The sequence below is a fragment of the Alligator mississippiensis genome, chromosome 3 (genome assembly GCF_030867095.1).
Source record: "Alligator mississippiensis isolate rAllMis1 chromosome 3, rAllMis1, whole genome shotgun sequence".
In the NCBI taxonomy this organism is placed as follows: domain Eukaryota; kingdom Metazoa; phylum Chordata; order Crocodylia; family Alligatoridae; genus Alligator; species Alligator mississippiensis.
The window spans coordinates 294,573,661-294,595,767 of NC_081826.1; the positions used below are offsets into that span (position 1 = coordinate 294,573,661).

General features: G+C 41.1%; 1 protein-coding gene across 2 annotated transcripts in view; it reads right to left on the reverse strand.

Annotated features, from left to right (window-relative positions):
* PIK3C3 (phosphatidylinositol 3-kinase catalytic subunit type 3) overlaps window positions 1-22,107 on the reverse strand; it is a 130,111-nt gene that overhangs the window by 23,438 nt on the left and 84,566 nt on the right. For both annotated transcript variants that reach the window (XM_014593937.3, XM_059725305.1), the window contains exons 22-23: window positions 21,909-22,077; window positions 8,320-8,410 (exon numbers count right to left, since the gene is read on the reverse strand). In XM_014593937.3, coding sequence (XP_014449423.2) covers window positions 8,320-8,410; window positions 21,909-22,077 — 260 coding nt within the window. The remainder of the gene's footprint in view (window positions 1-8,319; window positions 8,411-21,908; window positions 22,078-22,107) is intronic.

Consider the following 22,107-nt stretch of genomic DNA (forward strand, 5'->3'; position numbering starts at 1 on the left):
GCAGTTGCAGCTGGAACGCATACTATGTAGAAGTGGGGAACCAATGAGCCAGGTGCCACTCGCTGTGACTGCTTCCTTCATAAATAGTAATGCAGAAAGATACGGAGACCAGAGGCAAGGAAGATGGATTAAGACAAGTAGTCTCAAACTATGGTCTTCAGAGCCATTTCTGTCAGATGGTAAAACATCTGCCAATATTAAATATGACACTTCTGGCTAGCTGCAGTCAAGATTAGGAATCTTAGAAAGATTCCCACAACCTTTTTAGTTTTAAACTACTGTATTGTGGCTTGTTCATTTCTGTTTGCTAGGTGCTTTTATTCAGCTAAGGTAAATTTATACACATCTAAATTTAATAGCCATCAAAAAGAAAAGACAAAAGAGAAGAGAGAGTTTCTCTGTACTTGAAAAGCACTGGAAAGTAGCAGAACTTGTATGGAAAGAAAATCTGTGAAGCTGGAAAACTGGGGGCATTTTGATTTGAAGTCAAAATTCATGTTTGCTTTTTTTTAAATGTTACAATAAATTGCCAGATTGAAAAAAGAAAAAAAAAAGTACAAGATTACATCACTAGAGTTCACGTGAATTGGCTTCCAATAATTTACACCTGAAGGTGACTAATATACAAAAATAAGTAACCCTCCCACCCCCAAAACCAAAACCATAGCCTTGTTTTTCAATGTGTTGCATACTGAACATCCAGACTAGCTGAAGTCACCTGGGGCGGGTGGGGGGAGGATGAACCAAACAATAAATCCCTTGTACATGGTTCTGCAGTGTCATCCTTCCCCGGAAAGAAGTGAAGCCACAGTTTGTCTATGGCTTTCTCCCTGAATACAGAGGAGTGTGAAAGCATCTTCATAGATGACAAGCACAGAAAACTCAGCTCTGCTTGCTCCACTCTGTGCCGTAAACCATGTCAAACAGGTGTAATCTATACTTATTTTAGAGAAAGCTGTACATGACACAAGCTGCTATTTCAGTTTTTTCTTCCCTATTCACATATTTCACCCAACACATTTCCCAGCTATCGGACAGAAGCGATATCTGGGCAATTTGCTTTCCGTTAGATATGAAGGTTGATTATAAAATTACATTCTGCCAGCCAGTCCCTTGAGCTTTAACACATGTTACTAGAAGGAAGATGATTCTTTGGAGAAAACAGTTTCGATTTATAAGGAGCCTGCCTTCCCATTCAAACCTCAGCTTGTTGCTATTTACCTCTTAGTGTTTTATGCTACTGCCAATAAGGGCAGGTCTACGTTTAAGGTGCTAAAGTTGCTTTGGAAGCTCATACTTCTGCATCGTGATATTTTTTCTATTAATGGGCAGATAATCAAATAGCTTCCTAAAATTTTCTGAAAAAAACCCAAATGTTTGTGGATTTTTTTCAGAAATATTCTAGCTGAGGTTTCACTATAATATAGTTAACACATGGACTCTTTTTTTATTCCATGAAATCTGCTCTGGTGCAGTTCCTTTTTACCGGTTTTTATTTCACTTCTGCATTTGCTTGAATGGGGAAGAGTCGGGAGGAGGGAGAACTACCAGAGAGACTGCACTTCCAATTTAACCATCTGAACTAATTTATTAGCATCTTGTTTTACCACACCCACAAATGGTATTTGGCAAATGCATCTTCAGAGTGCCTGCTCTGCTTGGCCAGGGAGGCAGGAAATGAAACGGAGTGAAAGGAAATAATAATTTAATAAAATGACAGCCTCAGTCCTTTAACCTCCTATTCAACCCCATTATTACGACATTGTATGGATAGATGATGTTAGTGCTCTTTATTTCGCAAATTAAAACAAGACTTTCTTTAAATCTCAATTCAGATTTAATATGTAGAACTAGTACTGCACAACTTTTTCTGGTCCTCACCTGTCTTGTAGTCAGATAATTGTGTGCGACTCCATACAGATAGTTACTGCTGTTTGTGTGCATACAGTTAGCAGTGAAGGGAGATCAACTATGCCTTCTCTGCTCCACAGTAATTGTCTGTCAATGAGAGTGCTAAACTGGGGCAGCTTCCCCCTGAGTGAAATAAGACAAATTACCCAGGCTTAGCTTTCACCTACCCGAGGGGGAAGATGGGGCAAGAGCACTGTTACTACTGAGTGGTGCAGGCAAAGTAAAGCCCCATTAATTAAAGGCATGCTAGGAAATGGCAGGCTCAAAGGAATCTGGAGATACAAAGGGCTCATGACCTGATTCATAGCTGGTGCAGAGAATGAGCTTGAGAATTGCTAAAGTAAAATGTTCTAAAAATCTGCACAAGGTAGGGGCCAGGGTGAGAAAGCTAAGTCTAAAATATACTTCTCCCTTGCAAGTCTTACTCCAAACTACTAATACATTATCATGTCAGATGAATCTCTCACCACACTTGAGAATGAGATGCCAAGCAAACTCCCCATGGCACATAAGATCCCACTGGCTCCTGCATGCACTGGAAATGTGCATTATCCTTCAGCTTCATTTGCAGAGGTTGATGGTTAGATTCGAACTCACGGCTGTCAGCTGATAAAATAAGGCCTTAGTGTTGAGATATGGTCACACAAGTATCTTTCCTTCTGTACCCTAGTTTCCTGGTTCTTGCAGCCTCAACTTGTATCGTTCACTGGAAACAAAGAGCTGGTAATGTATTCATAGGTTTAACTCCATTAGCTTTAGCCTACAGTATAGTAAGTTCAAATACGTAACAATAAAACACCCCTTTGTCTTCATATAAACTATATAAACAGAGTTGAGTAATTTATACCTTCCGACAGCAACCAGAGTTGTGTCTACTGAAATATTTCAATATGCAGGATCACTATAGCAACTGAATTCTTCATTAAAATAATTAAGAATAATATCCTCTGGTAAATCCTCACTGAAAAGATTACAACCTTTTTTAAAGCTCTGGCATTATACTTCCCTTCACCTATGTACATGTCTATGCAGTTTAATCAAAACAGTAATGCAAATTATTCTGAATCGAATTGAAAAAGAGGCTAACCTAAGCACTGTTTCCTCCCTGAGTTACTTCAGTCATCTACTTCACCCCAGCCCACAATTAAAAATATGTAGTCTTTGCAAAAGAAAAAAAAAAGAGAACAACATGTTAGTATTATTACAGTATTAAAAGAAAATGCTGGATTGGAACGTGCTTCTGCATTACTGAGTAAGGTCCTTTTTGTTTCATAAACAAAAGGTTTCTTAAATCTTCACCTTAGTCTTCCATGAAAGTGATATTATAGTTGAAATGGCTATTGACTTGACTCAGACACCAAAGGTAATTTAATTTTACAGGTCAGTCCAAAATGGATCTTTAGCTAATTTGAGTTTCTCAAAATATATATGGATTTTTTGTTTAAAGCTTAAAAAAAAAAATCAATTGAGACGCAGAAAACATCTATTTAATTCTCCTACAACAAGATACAGTATTATCTTGTTAGATGACTGAACAAACTTGTCACTCAACTTACAAGAGGTAAAACAGCTAGTTCCTTTTTTATTAGTATTAAAAAAAAAAACCTAACAGATTTCTGAGAGAGGCTGTTAGAAGTTTAATAATTGAAACATAGTTATTTCAATAAAAATGTTGTCTTAAACTTAGCAGTGGCCTACATTTCTGCAGGGTATCAAGGTGACATTTCTAATGGTGGATGACTATAAATGACACAGCAACAATGTGCAACTCAGTTTCTTTAAAGCAAAAATGGAAGCCACAAACCAAGTGTACAGAACAGCGGTGGGCAAAACCTGGCCCACGGGGTGGATCAGGCCCAAAGTAGACTCCATTTCCCAACAGCCCCTGTGGCACCCACACCTACTGCCAGGGGTGGGACCTAAACAAGAAGGGTGTGTGGTCAGGCAGCTGGGATGGCACTGTGACTGGGAGTGAGATGGGTGGGCGGGGGTGGGGAGACCCTGGGATCCTGGGGCAGTGACAACGTGGTGTAAGGGCAGAGCCATAATCTGCTGCCCACACACCCCTCTGAGACAAGCATGGGTTCCATGGGCAGGGGCATGCAGAAAGTGGTTCACAGTAGAATATATTAAACATTATACTTTGATATATAAATACATTCAATACATAAAATACAATCTAGAAACGTGCTATATATAAAGATTTGAGATAATTCATATATCTCTCAAATCTTTATATATTGCACGCTTCTATATTGTATTTTATGTATAATATATATACATACATACATACATACACGTGAATTATCACATTAAGAAAAATGTGATTATTAAATCTAACTTGCTTATTCTCTTATTAAACAAACATATCTGTATTACAGGGGCATTAGCTGTCCTTCTGGAAATAGTCCACTCCTCTTTTGAGGAATATCCAAATGAATTCAGATCAACCTATAGATTTGTTGCTAATCTTGCTATGTTGAAAAAGCAAAGACTTCATTAATTTTACAAAAATTATGAAGACTTGTTTTGCTTCCCCCACCTCCCTCCCCAGTGCTATTCTTTCCAAAGCGGCATTTCAGATCGGAGCATTTCAGTCATAGGGTTCTGAATCTCAATCAGCTATCATCTAGTTCAACCCACTGCACAGGTGAGGATTTGCTCTTCCTAAACCATCCCTGAAAGATACCTACCCAGCTGCTTTTGGAAAATCTCCAAGTAAGGAGATTTTGCAACTTCTCTAGAAAACCTTTATTGTCCTACTACTCTTCAGCAGTTGCATTTCCTCTAAGACTAAGTGCATTTTACATTGGTTGGTCACACTGTTTAAAGTTTGAAATTTAACTGTGTAAGGACCCATGACATAGTGAATCTTAATCAGTTTAAAGGCTAAAATGTATGTGGCCAAGTCCAAAATCTATTCAGGGTTGTTGTTATAGCAACATGTGTTGTATCTAATTCATTAAGGGTGCAAGCAGTCGTTTGCCTCGCAAATCTACATTCACATGGCTTACTTTAAGCTGTGTGAACACAGACCAGGAGTGACATGTACAACCATTTATTGCAATTGCCCATGTACATGCCATTTATTGGGCGATTTAAGCCCTCCGCACACCTATGCAACTGGGCATTTAGATCAGCCTAACTCCAGTTAGGTCAATCTAAATGTAATTTTATTCAAACCCTGAGAAACTACTATATGGAACTAGCTTACTTCACATTCAGAGGATGACTCTTTGTACCTTGTTGGGTCCTGGAAGAACCCCAACTGGTCTCTTCCAACCTTCCCAGTTCCCATTCAGAAGTTTTGAGGAACTCATTTTGAGGATCTTGCATTAGTTCCACTATGATTTAGCATAACAAATACATGTTTGATTTCAACTGCTGAAATTTAGTTAAACATATCTACACGGGCATCCTTGTTATAACTACTTCACTAACTTTATTTCACTATTTTAACTGGGGGAAAAAAACAAACTTATAAGCAATATATCTATAAACCAGGCAGTTTTATAAGAAGATAGGTATTTATAAGAGCTGTTAAAACTGAAGTGCTTACATTTTAAAAGCCTCCAGAAATACGTTTTGCAGCAGTTGAATAATTACCAGTGTTGATTACAAGAAAAGGCAGGGAAAGGTAAATCCTTGGGCAATGTATTCTGAAATGTCACCAACATGTAGACGATGCCAAATATTATTCAGGAACAACAATGCTGTATCTTAATTGACAGTGATCAATGGGAGACTTAGTTTGATAAAAAAAATTACATCAGACAGCTTTCAAGAAAGCATTTGAAGCAAGAATGGGTGCTATGAAGTCAAGCAATGGTGAACTCCCAACAGAGATGAATGAAATTAAAGTAAGTAGTAAGCCAGAACCTGAAGGCTAAAAATCAGAAAGGACCAAAACTGACAGCATCTGGTATAGTTGCTAATTATATTTCCTGATGATTGCGTTTCAGTCAGTGGCATACAAAATAACTGCCACAGGGTCTTAGAAATAGCAGTTTTTATCCAAAAAGGAAAAATCTTTACTAAAATAATCTGTCTTCTGATAAAATCCAAATTCTTGCTCAGGATATTTTGTGCGTCTTTGTACTTGTGTGGCACACAGCTATTTGAAGGCCTCCAACATATTAAATTTCTCCTCAACCACCCTGAAAGATAGACAAGTACTGCATCTTCACTTCTACCCCCCACCCAACCCCTTCATAGATGAGGAACTGGAAATAAGAACCAACTTGAAATGTTTGAGAGGCACTTTTTACATAAAAAAAAAAAAATCATCTAATCGATGGGGGGTGGATCAGGGTGGAGGGGAAAGCAGAAGCTTATCTGTTTCAACATTTTCACTGACAAACTCTCTCAGACTTTGGGTAAAAACAGATATTACACTTGAGCTGACGCAAATGGAGTTGGGGCAAAACCTGGGACAAAAGGAGAACCCTTCACACGAAGCTTGTCCCTGGAAGAATGGCAATTAACTCGAATAAGCTATCATTGTCTCAGGAAAAAGTGTTAACATACAGCATCTAGCATACTTACGTGGGACAAGAGGCCTGTAGGATTCCAAAACAAAAGGCTTTCTTTCACAAGAAAACCGGTCTGTTCTTAGCCATAGTGGAACCCTAGTTAGGACCTTGTCACACATTACACTTAGCACATGTTAACTACACTTAAAACTAACCTGGCGAGATGTGAGCAGTGCGGTACCCCAGGGCTCGGTCCTCGGGCCTGCACTGTTTAACATCTTCATCAGCGACTTGGACGAGGGGGTGGAAGGCATGCTGTCCAAGTTTGCTGATGACACTAAGATGTGGGGCGAGGTGGACACACTTGAAGGGAAAGAGAGGCTGCAAATAGATTTAGACAGACTACGAAAGTGGGCAGACAAGAATAGGATGGGGTTCAACGTAGATAAATGCAGGGTGCTGCACCTTGGGAGAAGGAATCCACAGAATACATACAGGCTGGGGAGTTCCCTTCTTGAAAGCACGGAGGCAGAACAGGATCTTGGAGTCATTACTGACTCCAAGATGAACATGAGCCGCCAAGGCCAGACCACAGCCAGCAAAGCCAACCACACCTTGTCGTGCATCCAAAGGTGCATCTCAAGCCGGTCTAGAGAGGTGATACTCCCCCTCTATGCGACTTTGGTCAGGCCGCAGTTGGAGTACTGTGTCCGGTACTGGGCGCCGCACTTCAAGAAGGATGTAGCCAGCCTGGAGAGGGTTCAGAGGAGGGCCACCCGCCTGGTGAGAGGGCAGCAGGACAGGCCCTACGAGGAGAGACTGAGGGACCTGAACCTGTTCAGTCTCAGCAAAAGGAGGCTGAGAGGAGACCTAGTGGCTGCCTACAAGCTCATCAGGGGAGATCAACAGCAAATAGGCAGAACCCTTTTCTCCCCAACACCACCTGGGGTGACAAGGAACAATGGTCATAAGCTGATGGAGAATAGGTTTAGGTTAGAGATCAGGAAGCAATATTTTACAGTTAGGGTGGCCAAAATCTGGAATCAACTTCCCAGGGAAGTGGTCCTTGCCCCTACCTTGGGCAAATTCAAGAGGAGGTTGGACGATCACCTCTCTGGGGTCTTGTGAACTCAGCATTCACTCCTGCCTGTGGCAGGGGGTCAGGCTAGATGACCTGTTCAGGTCCCTCCTGACCCTAGCTACTATGAAATTAACCTCCCACCCTTGTGGTGGGTGGCTGGGACCAAAGAGCTGATTTTCAGTCTCACACTCTGACACACTCAAGCAAGATTAAGACTCCAGTGTGATGGTGCAGCTAGGACCAACCCCACATTAAAGCATACCAGAGTCTTCAATGGCTTAAATGCTTAGGACGTTTCATTTAGACTGTAGTAAGCATTACCGTACGACTGCTCAGAAAATGTTCTAACTTGTAGTACATGTCCTGAGTGTAATGTGTAATGCAGTCCTTATTTGGTGGGAAGTTCGGAGGAAGACCTCTCCTTACCCATTCCAACATTACTAATAGCCCGGCACACTTACCATGTGGGGACGTAGAACCGTTTGCTGACCAGACCTACCAAAAACAAGGCAAAGCAACTTCCTTGAGGTTTTGGAAGAAGCCTGGGGCAGATCAAAGGCAAGCTGTCTGGTCTGAACTATTTAAGAACCTTAGAAGGTGCAGAATTCGTTAAAACAATGTTGTCCAAAACTAGACAGAAATATATACTAAACTGTCGTAGAGCATACGTGCTATTTGCAGATGGACATAGTGAGCAACCTAATATATATTTTCCATCTCTAGCTTCAGGTATTCTGTGAAATGCCCGGACTCCATCACCTTAAGGAATGAAGAGTTAGTTGCTCCATCTGAACTACTAAAGAACTTTAGGAGGGTCAGAATTTGTTCTGCCAATAAATGAAGTTTCCCAATTACCTTTTTCACAGTCTTGTCAGGTTCAAGAGCGATATCTGGAATGTTGGCATCCACCATGAGGGAGAATAAGTTCAAGATCAGGTTGGAATACCTAAGGAAAAGAACAGAGTAAGTCAGAAACACATTGTAGAAAATGGCTTCCTATATTAGTGTTTCCCTTACCTACGTAATTCCCTTCGTAACATCAGCTTAAGTTGGTAACATTCAAGAGACTTAATTTGTACATTAACACGTTCATTGGGAATGTGTTTGTGTTGCGAGTTCAAAAGCCCTCGAATTTGTACTGAAATGTGCACTTTGCTTTAAATGCTGATGTACCGAATGAGGTCTGAACAATTTTATTTTCTAACCTCCTACAAACATCTAGAAAAATATACCTGGATACCTACGTAACAGAGTTTATTGCCAAATATTCCAGAATTTAAGGGGTTTTTGTTTGTTGTTGTTCTTATTCAGGAACAGGAAGGTGTAGATTAAATGGCTTTTGAAAGCAATTCTTAAAAATACTCTTTAAAAAAATGGGATATAGTGCAACAGCTGTACATTAGTAATCAGTGTTTAAATTAATATTCATAAGAACAACTGAAATCTTGACAATCAAAACATTTTCTAAACAGACTCAATAGGTTTCTTTACCACTTGGTTTATCCAGACTTAAAACTCCAATTTCTCAGTGATACTGAAGTATCTTACTGAAGTATCTTATATAAGTATGCTGCACATTTGAAGCACATAGGTCATTTATAACTATTAAAAAGAAGAGACGCTGCAGTTGTTAGAGTTTTTTTCCAATTTAAAATGCTGGTGTTGGAAGTAGTTGTGAATCTTTTAAGACTATCATTTTGCCCTTGCAGGAAATAAACTGCAAGCCAGTTCTTCAGAAGATAATTCCAAACTGTTCAACATAAACTGCAACTTTCCTTACCCTACAGACATCTGAGGAAGGGAGGAGAAGAGTTAGGTCATCGTTACAATTTGTAGAACTGCCTTTATATGAGCATTTTACGTGTTTAATAGGGCTGCGCGAAGCTTTGGTCCCTGATTTGATTCAGTGGAGGTTCGGCCTGATTCGGTGGCCAAATCTCCAAATCCAAATCAGGAGACCCTTTAATCTTTCCAAATCAAATTGGAACTCTCCAAATTGATTCAGAGAGATTATGAAAGATTTGACGATTCAGATATAGACCCAGCTTTAAATATATTTTTCTACATACCTCTAGGTGGCAGGAGGTTTGTGAACGCTGCGATGCTGGGACAGATGAAGCATCCCACAGGAGTGCAGGGGACTCCCCAGCACGCTCAGCAGATCTGGAAGTGGACCAGAAGCACTTCTGCTCCATTTCTGGGTCCGCTAGGTAGCATGCTGGAGGGCCCTCCTGCACACCCTCCCCTGGCCCAGCAACTGGTGCCTCCTGGGTCCAGGGGAGCACCCAGGGTCCCCCCACGGCTGATCGCTAAGTCGGGGAGGCACAGCCCTCTTCTCCCCGCCCCTCCATGTGCTTAGCTGTGAACCCAGAAGTGAGCCAGAAGTACTTCTGGTCCACTTCTGGATTCACCGCTGAGCACATGAGGGGCACCCCCACGCTCCTGTGGGACGCTCCATATGCCCCAGCATCGCAGAGTTCACGAGCCATGCCTGGTACCTTGGAGTATGTAGAAAAAAAAAACCATTTAAAGCTGTGTCTATGACTAAATCACTGATTCTCCGAATCAGCATCGAATCTTCAGATTTGGATTTGGCCAAAATGAATTGAGGACAGTGATCCAGATCAACAAATCGAATCACTGTCCCCGATTCAGGGCAAATCTGAATCGAATACGGCCCGTTTCACACACCCCTAGTTTTCAATAGGTAATGAAAAAGGAATTTGTCACAGAAAAGTTAGTTTTTACTAGTTCTGAATACAAACATGTTGATAATCCTACGCAAAAAAACCAGGGTATAAAATGGCTCTGGATTGCCAAAAAAAATAGAACCATGAAGTCATTTATTTCTAGAATATAATCCATACCTAGAATATGTAAAAAAACTAAAGAAAACAAAAAACCCCATCAATATTCTTTTTAAAGCCCCCATTTCATGCCAATCTCTTAAAGTTTCATTACAGAAGGAGATGTTACTACTTGCTATAGACACTTTCCATTAGAAAATACTCTGTTTTAAAATGCAAATGAACTTTAATTGTTAGAGGATAAGTTTTCCCCGTCCAACATCTGTCATGGGCATTATTTTTTCAATGGTGAATTTTCAGTTAAATTCGTTCAACAGTTTCCAAAATGTTTGGTGAAAAATAGGTCTGGCGTTATTACAAAAGCATTCTTATAACACATTTTGATGAGATGCTCCAGTGCCTCCATACTTTAAAGCATGACTATGATACATAGAGCAGATGAGTTGTCTAGTACGGGGGGAATAAGCCTCCTGCAATCCCCCTGAACATTTTGATTCTACTAAACAAAAATTCTAGCTGTACATGCTCAACAGAGACATTTAAGACTAGGGCAATTCAAGTTTCTCAAGATTTTTACTGAACACAAGCACGTTCCACCTAAAGCGGCAGGATTGAGAAAGATTTCTTCTGCAACTGCTCTTCCCAACAGTCAGGGAAAGGGAAAGGGTTTTTCTCATGCTTTCACTGCTCTGTTTTGTGCTTTTCATGATGAAGTCACCTGCCAGACATGGTGAGAAATGGGAGTAGGGAGGGCACAAACTGTGGTGTGAGCCAGATGGTGAAAAAGAGGCTAAAAAGGAATGTACAGGGAGGAGGCTTAGAAGAAGGGGGATGGTGGAGGGGTTGATCTGTTTTGAAGAACAGAGTGAGTGGAGTAGCAGCAAACAAATAGATGTGTATGGGAGCATAGAAGTACAGGATTTAGGAGAAGGAAGCAGGAACAGAGGAATGGGGCAGGGGGAAAGGAGAGACAGGAGCAAATATAGATAAAGGGGGAAAGGAAGTGAAGGGTGGAACAGGCAAGATAGACAGAAACAGCCTAGAGGAGTGATGCCAACCCACCTGGCCGCACAGGCTGGATGAATGCTGCAGAGCTGGTCCAAAGGTGGGTGGACCAACCCTGGACAATTAAACACAATGCTTCTACAAAACCAGGAATTGAATCCGGAAGCCCTGATTCTCTACAGTCCTCTACTGTTAGAAACAGCTGTGAAAAAATATTGGCCAGACTGTCTCATTTCCCTACAGGTCTGTCATACAGAAGATCAGTACTAGGGGCAGGTCCTTGTTATTCGAGCAGCTCAAGTGGCAGAGGTCTCTCAAGTTCTGTATCCTACTGATGACCCAAGTTGTGGGGGAAAGAGAAGGGAAGACATGAAGAATGGATGCTCAATGGATTGGGATGAGTTTTTATATTTGGGTGTTAAGACACGCACCTTAGGAATTTACACGAAAAAACCTACAAATGTCCCATTTTAGGTATATAATACATTGGCCTTTAATTATCTGATCACGTGTTATTCTTCTTACAGGATTCTGCCTTTTCTAAAACAAAGGGTGGAGAGTGCTCTAGGATGAATCAGAGTGGAGTGGTAAATTAAGCTAGTGTCTTCATTTAATGTAGAATTTGGGAGGCAGGGAAAAAGAGTGAAACAAGGGATAACAGGAAGAGAAAAAGTCTCCTAGACTGAGTATAGACAGTGAAAAAGCCTGAGGCTGAATCAATTTGGTTTTCTTAGGTTAGTCTGACCTGTGCAGATTGAACCGATAAGCAAGGGACAAACATTCACTTCTGATTCCAGAAACGCAGTCACATGCCTGCAGTGGGTCAGGCCAGAAGCCAGGGGGGAGGGGCTAGAAAATGCCTCCCTGCTCGGCTGCAGCAGACAGCTTGGGCCAAGGCTAGCCCACCCACCCAGTGGGGGAGGGGAGTTTGCAGGGGAGGTGCAAAGCATCCTGGGATGCTGGGGGACTGTGAGTTACCCTGAATCTGGAGGGGAGCTGGGACAGAAGTTCAATAAACCAATTTAAGCTAAATCAGTTAAGTCTGATATGACATCCATCCAGGTTTATCTTAAACAGGTTTTGGTCATTTTGAAAGTGGTTTACGTGCACTGAACTTCTGTTGTGTTATGGATTTGAACCGGCTTCCCATAACTTATACTGGGTTATGTATAATTTCCGTCCCCAGCCCGAGTTAAGGCAACTGAATGGCACTCTGGGGGCTCTGCCTGAATGTCTACCTCTGCCACAGAGTTCTTATGTGCTGCTGGGCAAGTCACTGAAATAACAATGCTCCCAGTTGGCCACTTTCACGGCGTGTGAAGCAAGACACCCGATTCAGAAAAGCAAGGAGCACGCACAGCTGCAAGTCTATTGGATCATAACGTGCACTTCGAATGTTAAGTGCTATGAAATTGGCCATTGCTCTGCAAAATCAGGATCTGGATATCTCAAGCCAGACAGCCCAAGTTAATTTTGGCCTTAATTACTCCGTGCCGTGGTTCCCCAGCTGTAAAATGGAGATAACGCAACACCCCTTTTCAGATTAGGTGATGGTAAGGAGAGATGCATTAGTGTTACACAGTCAGAAACTCTGACTATGACAGGATTACCACAGAAGATACTAGAAGGAAATCAATTTTAAACTCAGTGAGGGGTTTGGATGCTGTATGGTAAATAAGGCCTAGGATTTTTCACTTAATGAGAAAAGAAAGGAGTCCTGAGAGAGACAGGGGTCTGTGCTAAACGTATAGCCTGCCTCTCTCCAGTGATGGAGCCCCTTCTAGTAGTATTCTATTGATAGGGAAGTCTTCTCAATTCCAGGGTGTTACTTTTAGTTTAAGAGAAAAAAATATGGCCTAATAATGGTAGCACAGTTGAGAACTACTGCTTTGTAAAATCTCTGTTCTTATAAGGCTGCCTTCCTATTGCTCTGGGCAAGACATCTACTTCCGCCTCAGTTTTCCCATCTGTAAAGAGGCTAAAATAATTACATTGTTAAAGTAGACTTTCTATTACAAAGCTGATCTTCAGAACACTTTAAAAGACAAGATCTTTAATAGTGTCAAAAGATCATCGTTCCTTCCTCAAGATTAATCTGGCATAACTCTGGTTTGGTTACTATCCTCACATGTTTTTCCCTCTAAGAGTACGCCTACAGAAAAGCTGATCAAAAGCAAGCAGAACATTCTACATACAGTGAGAGCAGCTCTTTTTCACTGCCCTTTTTCTACAGATTTCCTTTTTCCTTTCTGCACATCATCATCTCAAATGATCGCTTCAAACCAGCCCAAAATTCTGATTACTTCAACAATTTTTAAACAATCTGCATTTCTGGTTAGTATGCTGAGTTCTCAATTCACTGTAGTTTTACTTTTACTTGCAATTTATTTTGTATTAATATGCATTTCCTGATTTTCCTGGCTTTATCATATATAAAAATCCTACCATTTTAGCAACCTTGTTCTCCTGTTTTACACAGTATCCTCAGTTTCAGTGTTGTTACATGAATGACCATCAACACTAGAGAGTGGGGTCAAGAACTCACTGTAGCAAAAATGAACCATAGGTACAGCAGTGATTTCAAACTTTAACACCTGCTCTCTCTCATCAAAAAATTTATCTTCGGTATAAAATGTTTGCTAGCACCAAACTGAAATGCAAGTTTAATAAAGCCTCAAGAAGAAAGGGCATTACCAAATTACTAGCAGTGCATAGTGATTTTCCTTGAGTGTCTTCCATCTATGTAATCATTCATTTGTCTGAATTCAAGCTGTAAGTCTGTATAATTGATATTCAAAATGTCAGCGCTAAAATGGTAAGATCGGGGCATAATTTTCCGATTCTAAAGAAATGATGTTCAACCAGGGGGTTGCTGGGATGTTTTAAGATTCATTTAAGCATGCTGTGCAATATTAGGCCATTAGGTATGTGAACACCTAGGTGCTCACTACATGTTACTTCTATTGCAGAATGATTGTGTTAATTGGGCAATAAATTTAGATTGGCTACATGTGCAAATGAACTACTGCACCTCAAAAAGGTTTAACCTGCTATAAAGTTATTGCTCAAAAATGTGTAATAACTTCAGAGCTGGTTTCCATCCATCTTTAATTTGTACGTGTAGGTAGTGCTGTAGCTGGGAGACTGCAGTTGCTGTGATCTCCCAGCTGCTGGGGAGCACAACACCCCCCACGCTGGGAAACTGCAGTCAATGTGGTCTCCCACCCACAGTGGTGTGGGGACAATCACAACAGTAACTGGGAGACTGCAGCTGCTGCAATCTCCCAGCTATTCTGATCTCCCAGCCACAGGTAATTCCACGCATCCCCATGGCTGGAAAACCACAACAGCACCCCATGGTTTTAGGGGCTAAGAGTCCCCACAACTGACACAGCTCTCAGCCCTGGTCCCAGCTGCGTGTGGTCCCCCCACCTGGGAGCCCTATCAGCAAAGGGGGCTCCCAGCCGTGGGAGTCTGCTTCTCATCAACATAGGGGGAGCCCAAGATTGGGCTCCCTCTACACTGACAGTAAGATGTAATTGGCTCTAATATGCAATCCCACAGTCACCCCGGCCTTCCTCTGCTGACTGTGTAGATCATGCATTAGATCTAATTGTGCCTTTACCTGAACATGCAGAAGGGGCCCTACAAATGAGTCACAATATAAACCCCGAGATTTCAAAGAGGAATCCATAGTGTCAAAAACATCCTGACCTTCTGTGGTCTGAGTTCTTTGTAACAGAAGAATTGCTCTATTATTTTTCTGCAGTCAAAAAATGAGCGAAAGCCAAGAACTGGCATTTTCCAAGGGGTGCCTTGAGTCTGAAAAGGTTGAGAACCACTGTGCTAAAGCACAATGAAAACACTACAATGGGAATATAAATTAAACAAATAACCAAGCAGCTGCAGTGTAGGCAGGTTTACTGCTATCACAAGTTTCCAAAATAAGACATTTCTGACTGATTATATATCAAGACGCTTTTCTCTAGAAGACTCTTGTTTTTGTTATTTCTGTTCTCAGGAATCTGTCTGATCACTGGAAGCCAGCTAAAAATACATTTTGAACACCTGCTTTTAAAACTTTTGTAAAGTATATTAGCTGAACGGGGTACTTTTTAATTTAGGAATGCCCAGTGCTTTAAAGGGCCCCAAGACCATTGTTATCTGCATGCTAACACTTCTACCATCTATTGTACAAACAGCCTCCTTTTGTATAGGCAGGCACACGATTCTTAAATACATCTTATATTTCATGCTTGTTTTACAGCAAGAATGCTCATGCTTTCTCTTTACTGTAAAACTATTAAAAAACTTCAGCTAGCTGAAATGCAATTTGACACTCTTTGTTTCTCTTTCTTGACCAGGCTGATACTATTTCAGAAGGTAAGCGCTTCCTGCTTAATGTTCCTGCTGCAGCATCACTGTTCAGCACAAGTGACCTCCTTATCCTTTCCCATTTAAACTTAACTAGCATGAATTTGCGTTGCAGCCCCTCCAACTGTTTCCTTTACTATTACCTTTTCTGGGGCACTTGTTTCACATTAAACAAAAAAAACACCACATACCTATGAGAACTCCTTAGACAAATTCACATTTTTAGGCTAGGGACAGAAATTACACACAAACCAGTACACGTGATCAAAAACTGGTTCAAATCTGTAACGTAACAGAAGTTCAGTGCACATAAGCCACTTTCAAAATGGCCGAAACTGATTTAAGATAAACCTGGATGGATGCAATATCAGACTTTAACTTGAATCTGGAGGAGATCTGGGACAGAAGTTAACTTACAGTCCCCCAACATCCCAGGATGCTTTGCACCTCCCCTGTAAACCCTCTCTCCTCCCTTCGCAGGGTGGGTGGCTGGACTAGCCTTGGCCCAAGCTGTCTGCTCCAGCTGAGCAGGGAGGCATGCTCTAGCACTCCGGCCTGGGTCGCTGCAGGCTTGTGGCTGCATTTCCAGAATCAAAAGCGAATGTCTGTTCACTTACTTATCGGTTCAATCTATGCAGTTTATCCTAACCTACAAAGATTGAATTGATTCAGCCTCAGGATTTTTTACTGTCTGTAGTTAGCTTTAATGTCAGCTTTCTTTAAAACAAAAGCTGTTGTACTCCTTATGCTTATGGAGTATTTCAAATACTCCGAGCCCCCCAAGGTTTGGAATAGACTGGCACTGGAGGTGGTTTATGCACCCACTCTGGACGCCTTCAATAGACATTTGGATGTTTCTCTTGCTGGGAACCTGTGACTCCTGCTGACTTCCTGCCCCTGGGGCAGGGGGCTGGACTTGATGATCTTCCGAGGTCCCTTCCAGCCCTAATGTCTATGAAATCTAAGAAAATCTATGAAATTTAAATCACACATGCATTAGGTCCTAAATGTCCCTGAACTTTAATCTTATTTTGCTATTATTGGCACCTTCCCAGATTGGGATCCTAAACCAGGTGAGCCTTTAAGCTCTTCAGTAAACCATGCAAGCTGTCTTCTATTTCCTAATTTCAAGTCATACATTCTTCCTTCAAAATAGAAAGATAAGGATTCGTATATTCTTCAACTCTCCAAAAACTGTTTTAAAGCCCTTGTCATACTGGCGCTTCAATTCCTCAATACAAGGGTGAGCTCACATGAGGAACAAATATTACACTGATCCTATGTAGAGGCCTGCACCACACCAAGGGACCAGTAAGAGTTTAGAAATCCAGCACACTGCAAAGCGCATATAAAGGTTTTTCATTTGTGTATCCTATTCATTTCCAGTTCTGGCAAGTACAATCACATTGGACTTTAATAATGCCATCATTCCTTTTATCATTTTGCAATTTTTCTCCCCTCTTCTGCCTACCTTGTCGTGGCGTTCATGATTAGTGTCCCTCTAGTAATGCTACAGTGCCAAAAGAAAATATCTGTATACAATTTGAAATCTTAGAAATAGTTTGTAAATGTTATCAAGCACAAATCACTGGCTTGGAGTAGAAGACTTACTCGGTTGCTAAAAATCACATTAGATTTGAAGCAGGAAAATGAAGTAGGCAAAACTAATTTTAAGTTTTGATATTTCAACTTCCAGGACTAACAACATAGTAAGAGTTCAGATTCTTCTCATGCTGAGGTCCCTCTCAGCCCTCTGCAAAAATGAGAGGGGGATACGCATCTACAATAAACACCGATAAAGGGCCAATGAGGTGTTCCAGCTCTTTGCTGTGGTTTTTATTTCAAATGGCCAACTGCACAGGACTGCTGATGAACTAGAAAGTAGAGAAATGGAACCTTTTGAACTAGTTTTCAGCAAACAGCTGAGCAGTTCAAGACTCTAAATTCATGCTGCATCTTATTCAGAATATCCAAACTGAATAAAGAACAAAACAAGACAACACCAATGTTTTTGAAAGGCATCTGGCTTTTCTTCTAGATTCCCTTTGCTTTTCTTTCTTACATACTCTTGTGTGCATGCTGGAAAGCTGGACAACCTCTCTGTTTAAATTATGCCTTTCCTTATCATTGCCAGCAAACACAACCCTGATATTTATTTCCATATTAGAAGAAAAGCTGATTCTTGCATTTGTCTTTCTTGGCATGATGGAGATGGAGGTTATAGACACACATTTATTTGTAACACTATAAAAACAAAGCGCTACGGGGACATACACATGTTAATGCTGCCTCGGAGATTGTGCTCTCCAGCCGGGCGATGTCAGGGGGTACTTTGTTGCTCCACCTTGACCCCAAGAGACCCTGGCAGTCAGCGCAATGACTGCCTGGGAAACCAGCTGGCTGCCACTGCTCAGCTGCTGGAAAGCAACAGCTGTCAAAGACAGCTTGAAAAGCTTCCAATGACACCCAAGGGCAGAGGCTGCTTCAGGTGGAAGAAAAGGGTAGACGGTCTTTGAGAGCTGCTGTTCCACCATGGAGTCCCAGTCCTGGTACACTGGCATCTGTAGTGCTACAAATGTAACGTGTGCCCACACCTAGAGTTTACCGTGCTTGCTCAGTGCAGGTGTGATTCAGCAAGGTGTTTGACTGTGGGCTGAAGTACATTATTAAATGAAGGCCTACAGCCTACTCTGCTGATCCCCTGGTTTCCCAGACCTCGTTCATCATAAGATAATACTGCATAATGCAATAAGTCTCTGAACCAGTGAACAAACATAGCTGTTCAGCAAAAGATCAGAAAAACAAACCATCTCTCCTTAGCAAAAATCAAGGTGACAATTATGAGCCAACACTTGTTGGAGAAGAAATATGAGCCAAAGGAGTTGGGAAATGTTGCAGTGTTTCAGAAGGGGGGTGGAAGTAGGCAAGGTTGTCTTACTTTTCTTGTTGTTTGTTTTCTAAATATAAAAAATCATCCTTACTTCAAAACTTATCTAATTTTGTTCTTCCCCCAGAATTCCTTAAAAAGTTTTACTTTACTATGATATAGTATGAGATAGGGATTTTTTCATTCTGAGAAGCATTAAACAGAGGATGAAAATGAGATTTCTACTGGACTACTCACACAAATCATAACTTTACTCTTTTCCCAGTAAAGAACCTGATTTTTTTAAAAATGTTCTGCGTACAGCTAATTCCACCATGCTCAAGTACAGCTCAATCATCCAATCTCTAATTGTTTTTCATTAGGTGGCTAGATTCATATGCTTCAGATTACTTTTGAACCAAAGATTTTAAAAATGTGTTTTAAGATCTATATTGTCCTTATGCCTTTCAATCTTGAAACCCTAAGAAGATAGATTTCTTGGGAGTAGTGTGTTGTATCTGCATAACACAAATCTGTTCATATTAAACTGAGCATGCCCTGGACAGAAGTCCATTATCTTCAAAAGCCACAGCCCTTGTGGTTTCAACTGAAGCCATCTTGTTTTGGAAATTAGTTTTGTACAAAAATTACTGTATCATTATTCGCGAACAACACCCTGGGATCAGTCATTACATATAGTCTTGCTACAGATATCTTACAGATATAACTTACAAATATATCTTAGTTCTTTTATTTTACAGTTCTTTCCATTCAAATAGTTGACATATTTTGCAGGTATTTCCATTCAAATAGTTAAGTTTATCATAACAAGAAAAAAAGCAAGACTTCTCCATACGAGCATATACGGAAATGTGCTAGGGAGTAACATGGAATAATGTTATATAATATAGTTCTATTAACTAATTTTGACCAATACTTATGTATTGAGTATACAGGTCAATGCCTTCATGATCACTCCCTGGAGGAAAAGAAGTTACTGTGGCCTGCTGATTAATAACTTGCCTTTGTTTTCTCATTCGGCTGAATTGCTACTAATCCATTATCAATGACAGTTTATAAGACAGCTCCCTTCTTTCCTCCCTTCAGTAAGACAGAGCACCTTTTACATTTCTTCAGCTATCATTTCACATTATCCTGTCTGCCTCCCCTCCTAAGATCACCACTGTTAGATATATTTCTCTCCAGGCTTTGGAGTTTTATATTAGACAATCCAGATATTAAAGCGGAATTCTTCTGTTTCCACGAAAGCCCTCCTGAATCACTTGGCAAATCAAGAGCTTGCTTGTCTGCTTACTGCTCAGCCAGAATAGGAGAGCAAAGCTGAGTCATTCTGCCACCCAGAGGACAAATAACGCAACAGCCCAGATGCTGTTTTCCTGATAAAATGACTTAAGTCTTTGCTTCTGGTAGCCCCAAAACTACACACCTTCCATCACGATGGCAAGCTGTTCTTCCCATTGAGATATATAACTCTTCCATTTTCTCAGTGTGCACCCATAAAGCTAATGAGCTAATCCTCTTCTACCCTACAGGGACACACTGATCTCCTGCTCTGGCACCGGGCTACATTTGTGACTCCAGAGAGCATTGCTATTCAGTCCAGGGAGGCACACAGCTCTCCCACTGGTTTAATGGGGTAACTTTATATGTTTCTACCAAGCTGGAATCCAGTGTGATCCAACCCTCTCAGGCAAGAGACTGCACTAGATGAGCTCTAGAGGTCCCTTCCAGCCATATTTTTCTATGATTCTGAGAGGGGCATCCTGATGGGATCTGGCTCACTAAAAGTGGGGTCTACCTAAGCAGTGCATTTACCTGGCAGCACTGACTTCAGTGTAAAAAAAATAAAAAAGAGTGGGGAAAAGGAAGAGGAGCCCTTCTCTTTGCCCAAATCCCAACTTGTTAGGCCACCTGCCTAGAAAGCAGGTGATCGAGGGGTGTTGAACCCACGCTTCCCACAGACCAAAAGTGCCCTAAACACCAGACTATGGGCTAGGCAGTGCCAAAGGCACCCTTCACACCATTGACTGAAGCAGGGTTACTGGGCAGAAAGTAATGCAAGCGTCACAGAATCTGAAAGACAGCATGGGAGTGGTGGACAGTGGCTCCTCTGGGAAGGGAAGAGTCTTGGGTTTTGACTCTTGCTTCCAATGCTATTAATGCATTTTGTACAAAGGCTATTTAATCCAAGATAGAGACTCAGGTCTCCCACTTGATGGACAGGCACACTATCCATTAAGGTGTTCGGCAAAAAAGATATAAATGGCTTCTGCTCCTCCTCCTCTTCACTTTTACATGCATGATCTTAGCATCAATCACTCTGCATGGGGTGGGTTTTTTTTCAGTCTAAATATTTCAGGGTTGACCCAGAATTTATGTTCTCCCAGGCAGAAATACATTGCAACTGAGCTTAGGTGGAGGCAGATGTCTACACGGATGTTTTGGGCAGCTTAAGCATGCATACATGGTCCAAATTTAATTTCTTAGAGATCTTTTCAGGCCAAAATGGAGATGCATAAATAATGCGTGTCTTAGTTTTGTGCCTGCTGCACAAGATGGTTTTAAGACTACATTTAATGACTCGGACAGCTAAAAGCTGTGTAGGTACCATTTAGACATCTTAACAGCAGAACAGATTATGGGCTAATATATTTAACTGTGAAGTACGCTGGGCCATAGAAATAGTGGTGTTTAACAGTGCAAGTTAGTCCCATCTGCCCACAAGTTAGCCTTACTGCAAGCTTCTTCTAGGCTGCATTTCAACTTGGACTAATAAGGTTCTAGAGATGAATGAAAGTTTGATCTCCATGCTTTATATAATCCTTTGTACATACTGCCAGACGAACATCACTACTGCCATAATTAGAAGACGGATTTGGAGGTGAATATTTATCCTGTAGAAACCAGACTGAAATTATCCAACTCAGCTGAAATAAGATGTAGACAACACCAACAAAAAAAAAAAAAAAAAACAGACGTTGGATGTTGTTATTCTAAATTCAGACACAAGAATCAAGAAATGAAAGTTTATGTATTTTATCACGAATCACCAGATATATATCTAGCTACCAACAGGAACTCTCCAAGATTTTGCTAGACAATGTAAGAGCATATCACTTAATTTCCTGAAGGGTTGCTGAAAAACTAATTTAGGAATTGTGAAACATTTGAGATCCTATAATAGAAGTGTAGAATTCTACTTCTGCCCAATGCCACAAGAGCATAATCCATGTCAAAAGTGGAATTAACTCTTGTACACAAACTCTTTTTAAGGCGCTCAAGCACTGACATAAATGTGTACATTTTTCCTGTTAGGGAGGAAAGTCCACACTGCTGATTAAATTACTGTAACAAAGAAGTCTCACTGCTACCTTCGAAGATGCAGGAAAGCTGTGTAACACTGCTTCCGGAACTCTTGGTACTGCTCACTCTGCGTGCCTCCCATACCTTCAACCATTTCCTTATTTAGCTTCATTGGCGGAGGCAGAGGCTTAGGGTCACGGCCCAAAATGTAACCAAAGTCTATGTGAAATAGTTTACCTGCATAAGGGAGAAAGGCAAAATATGTTA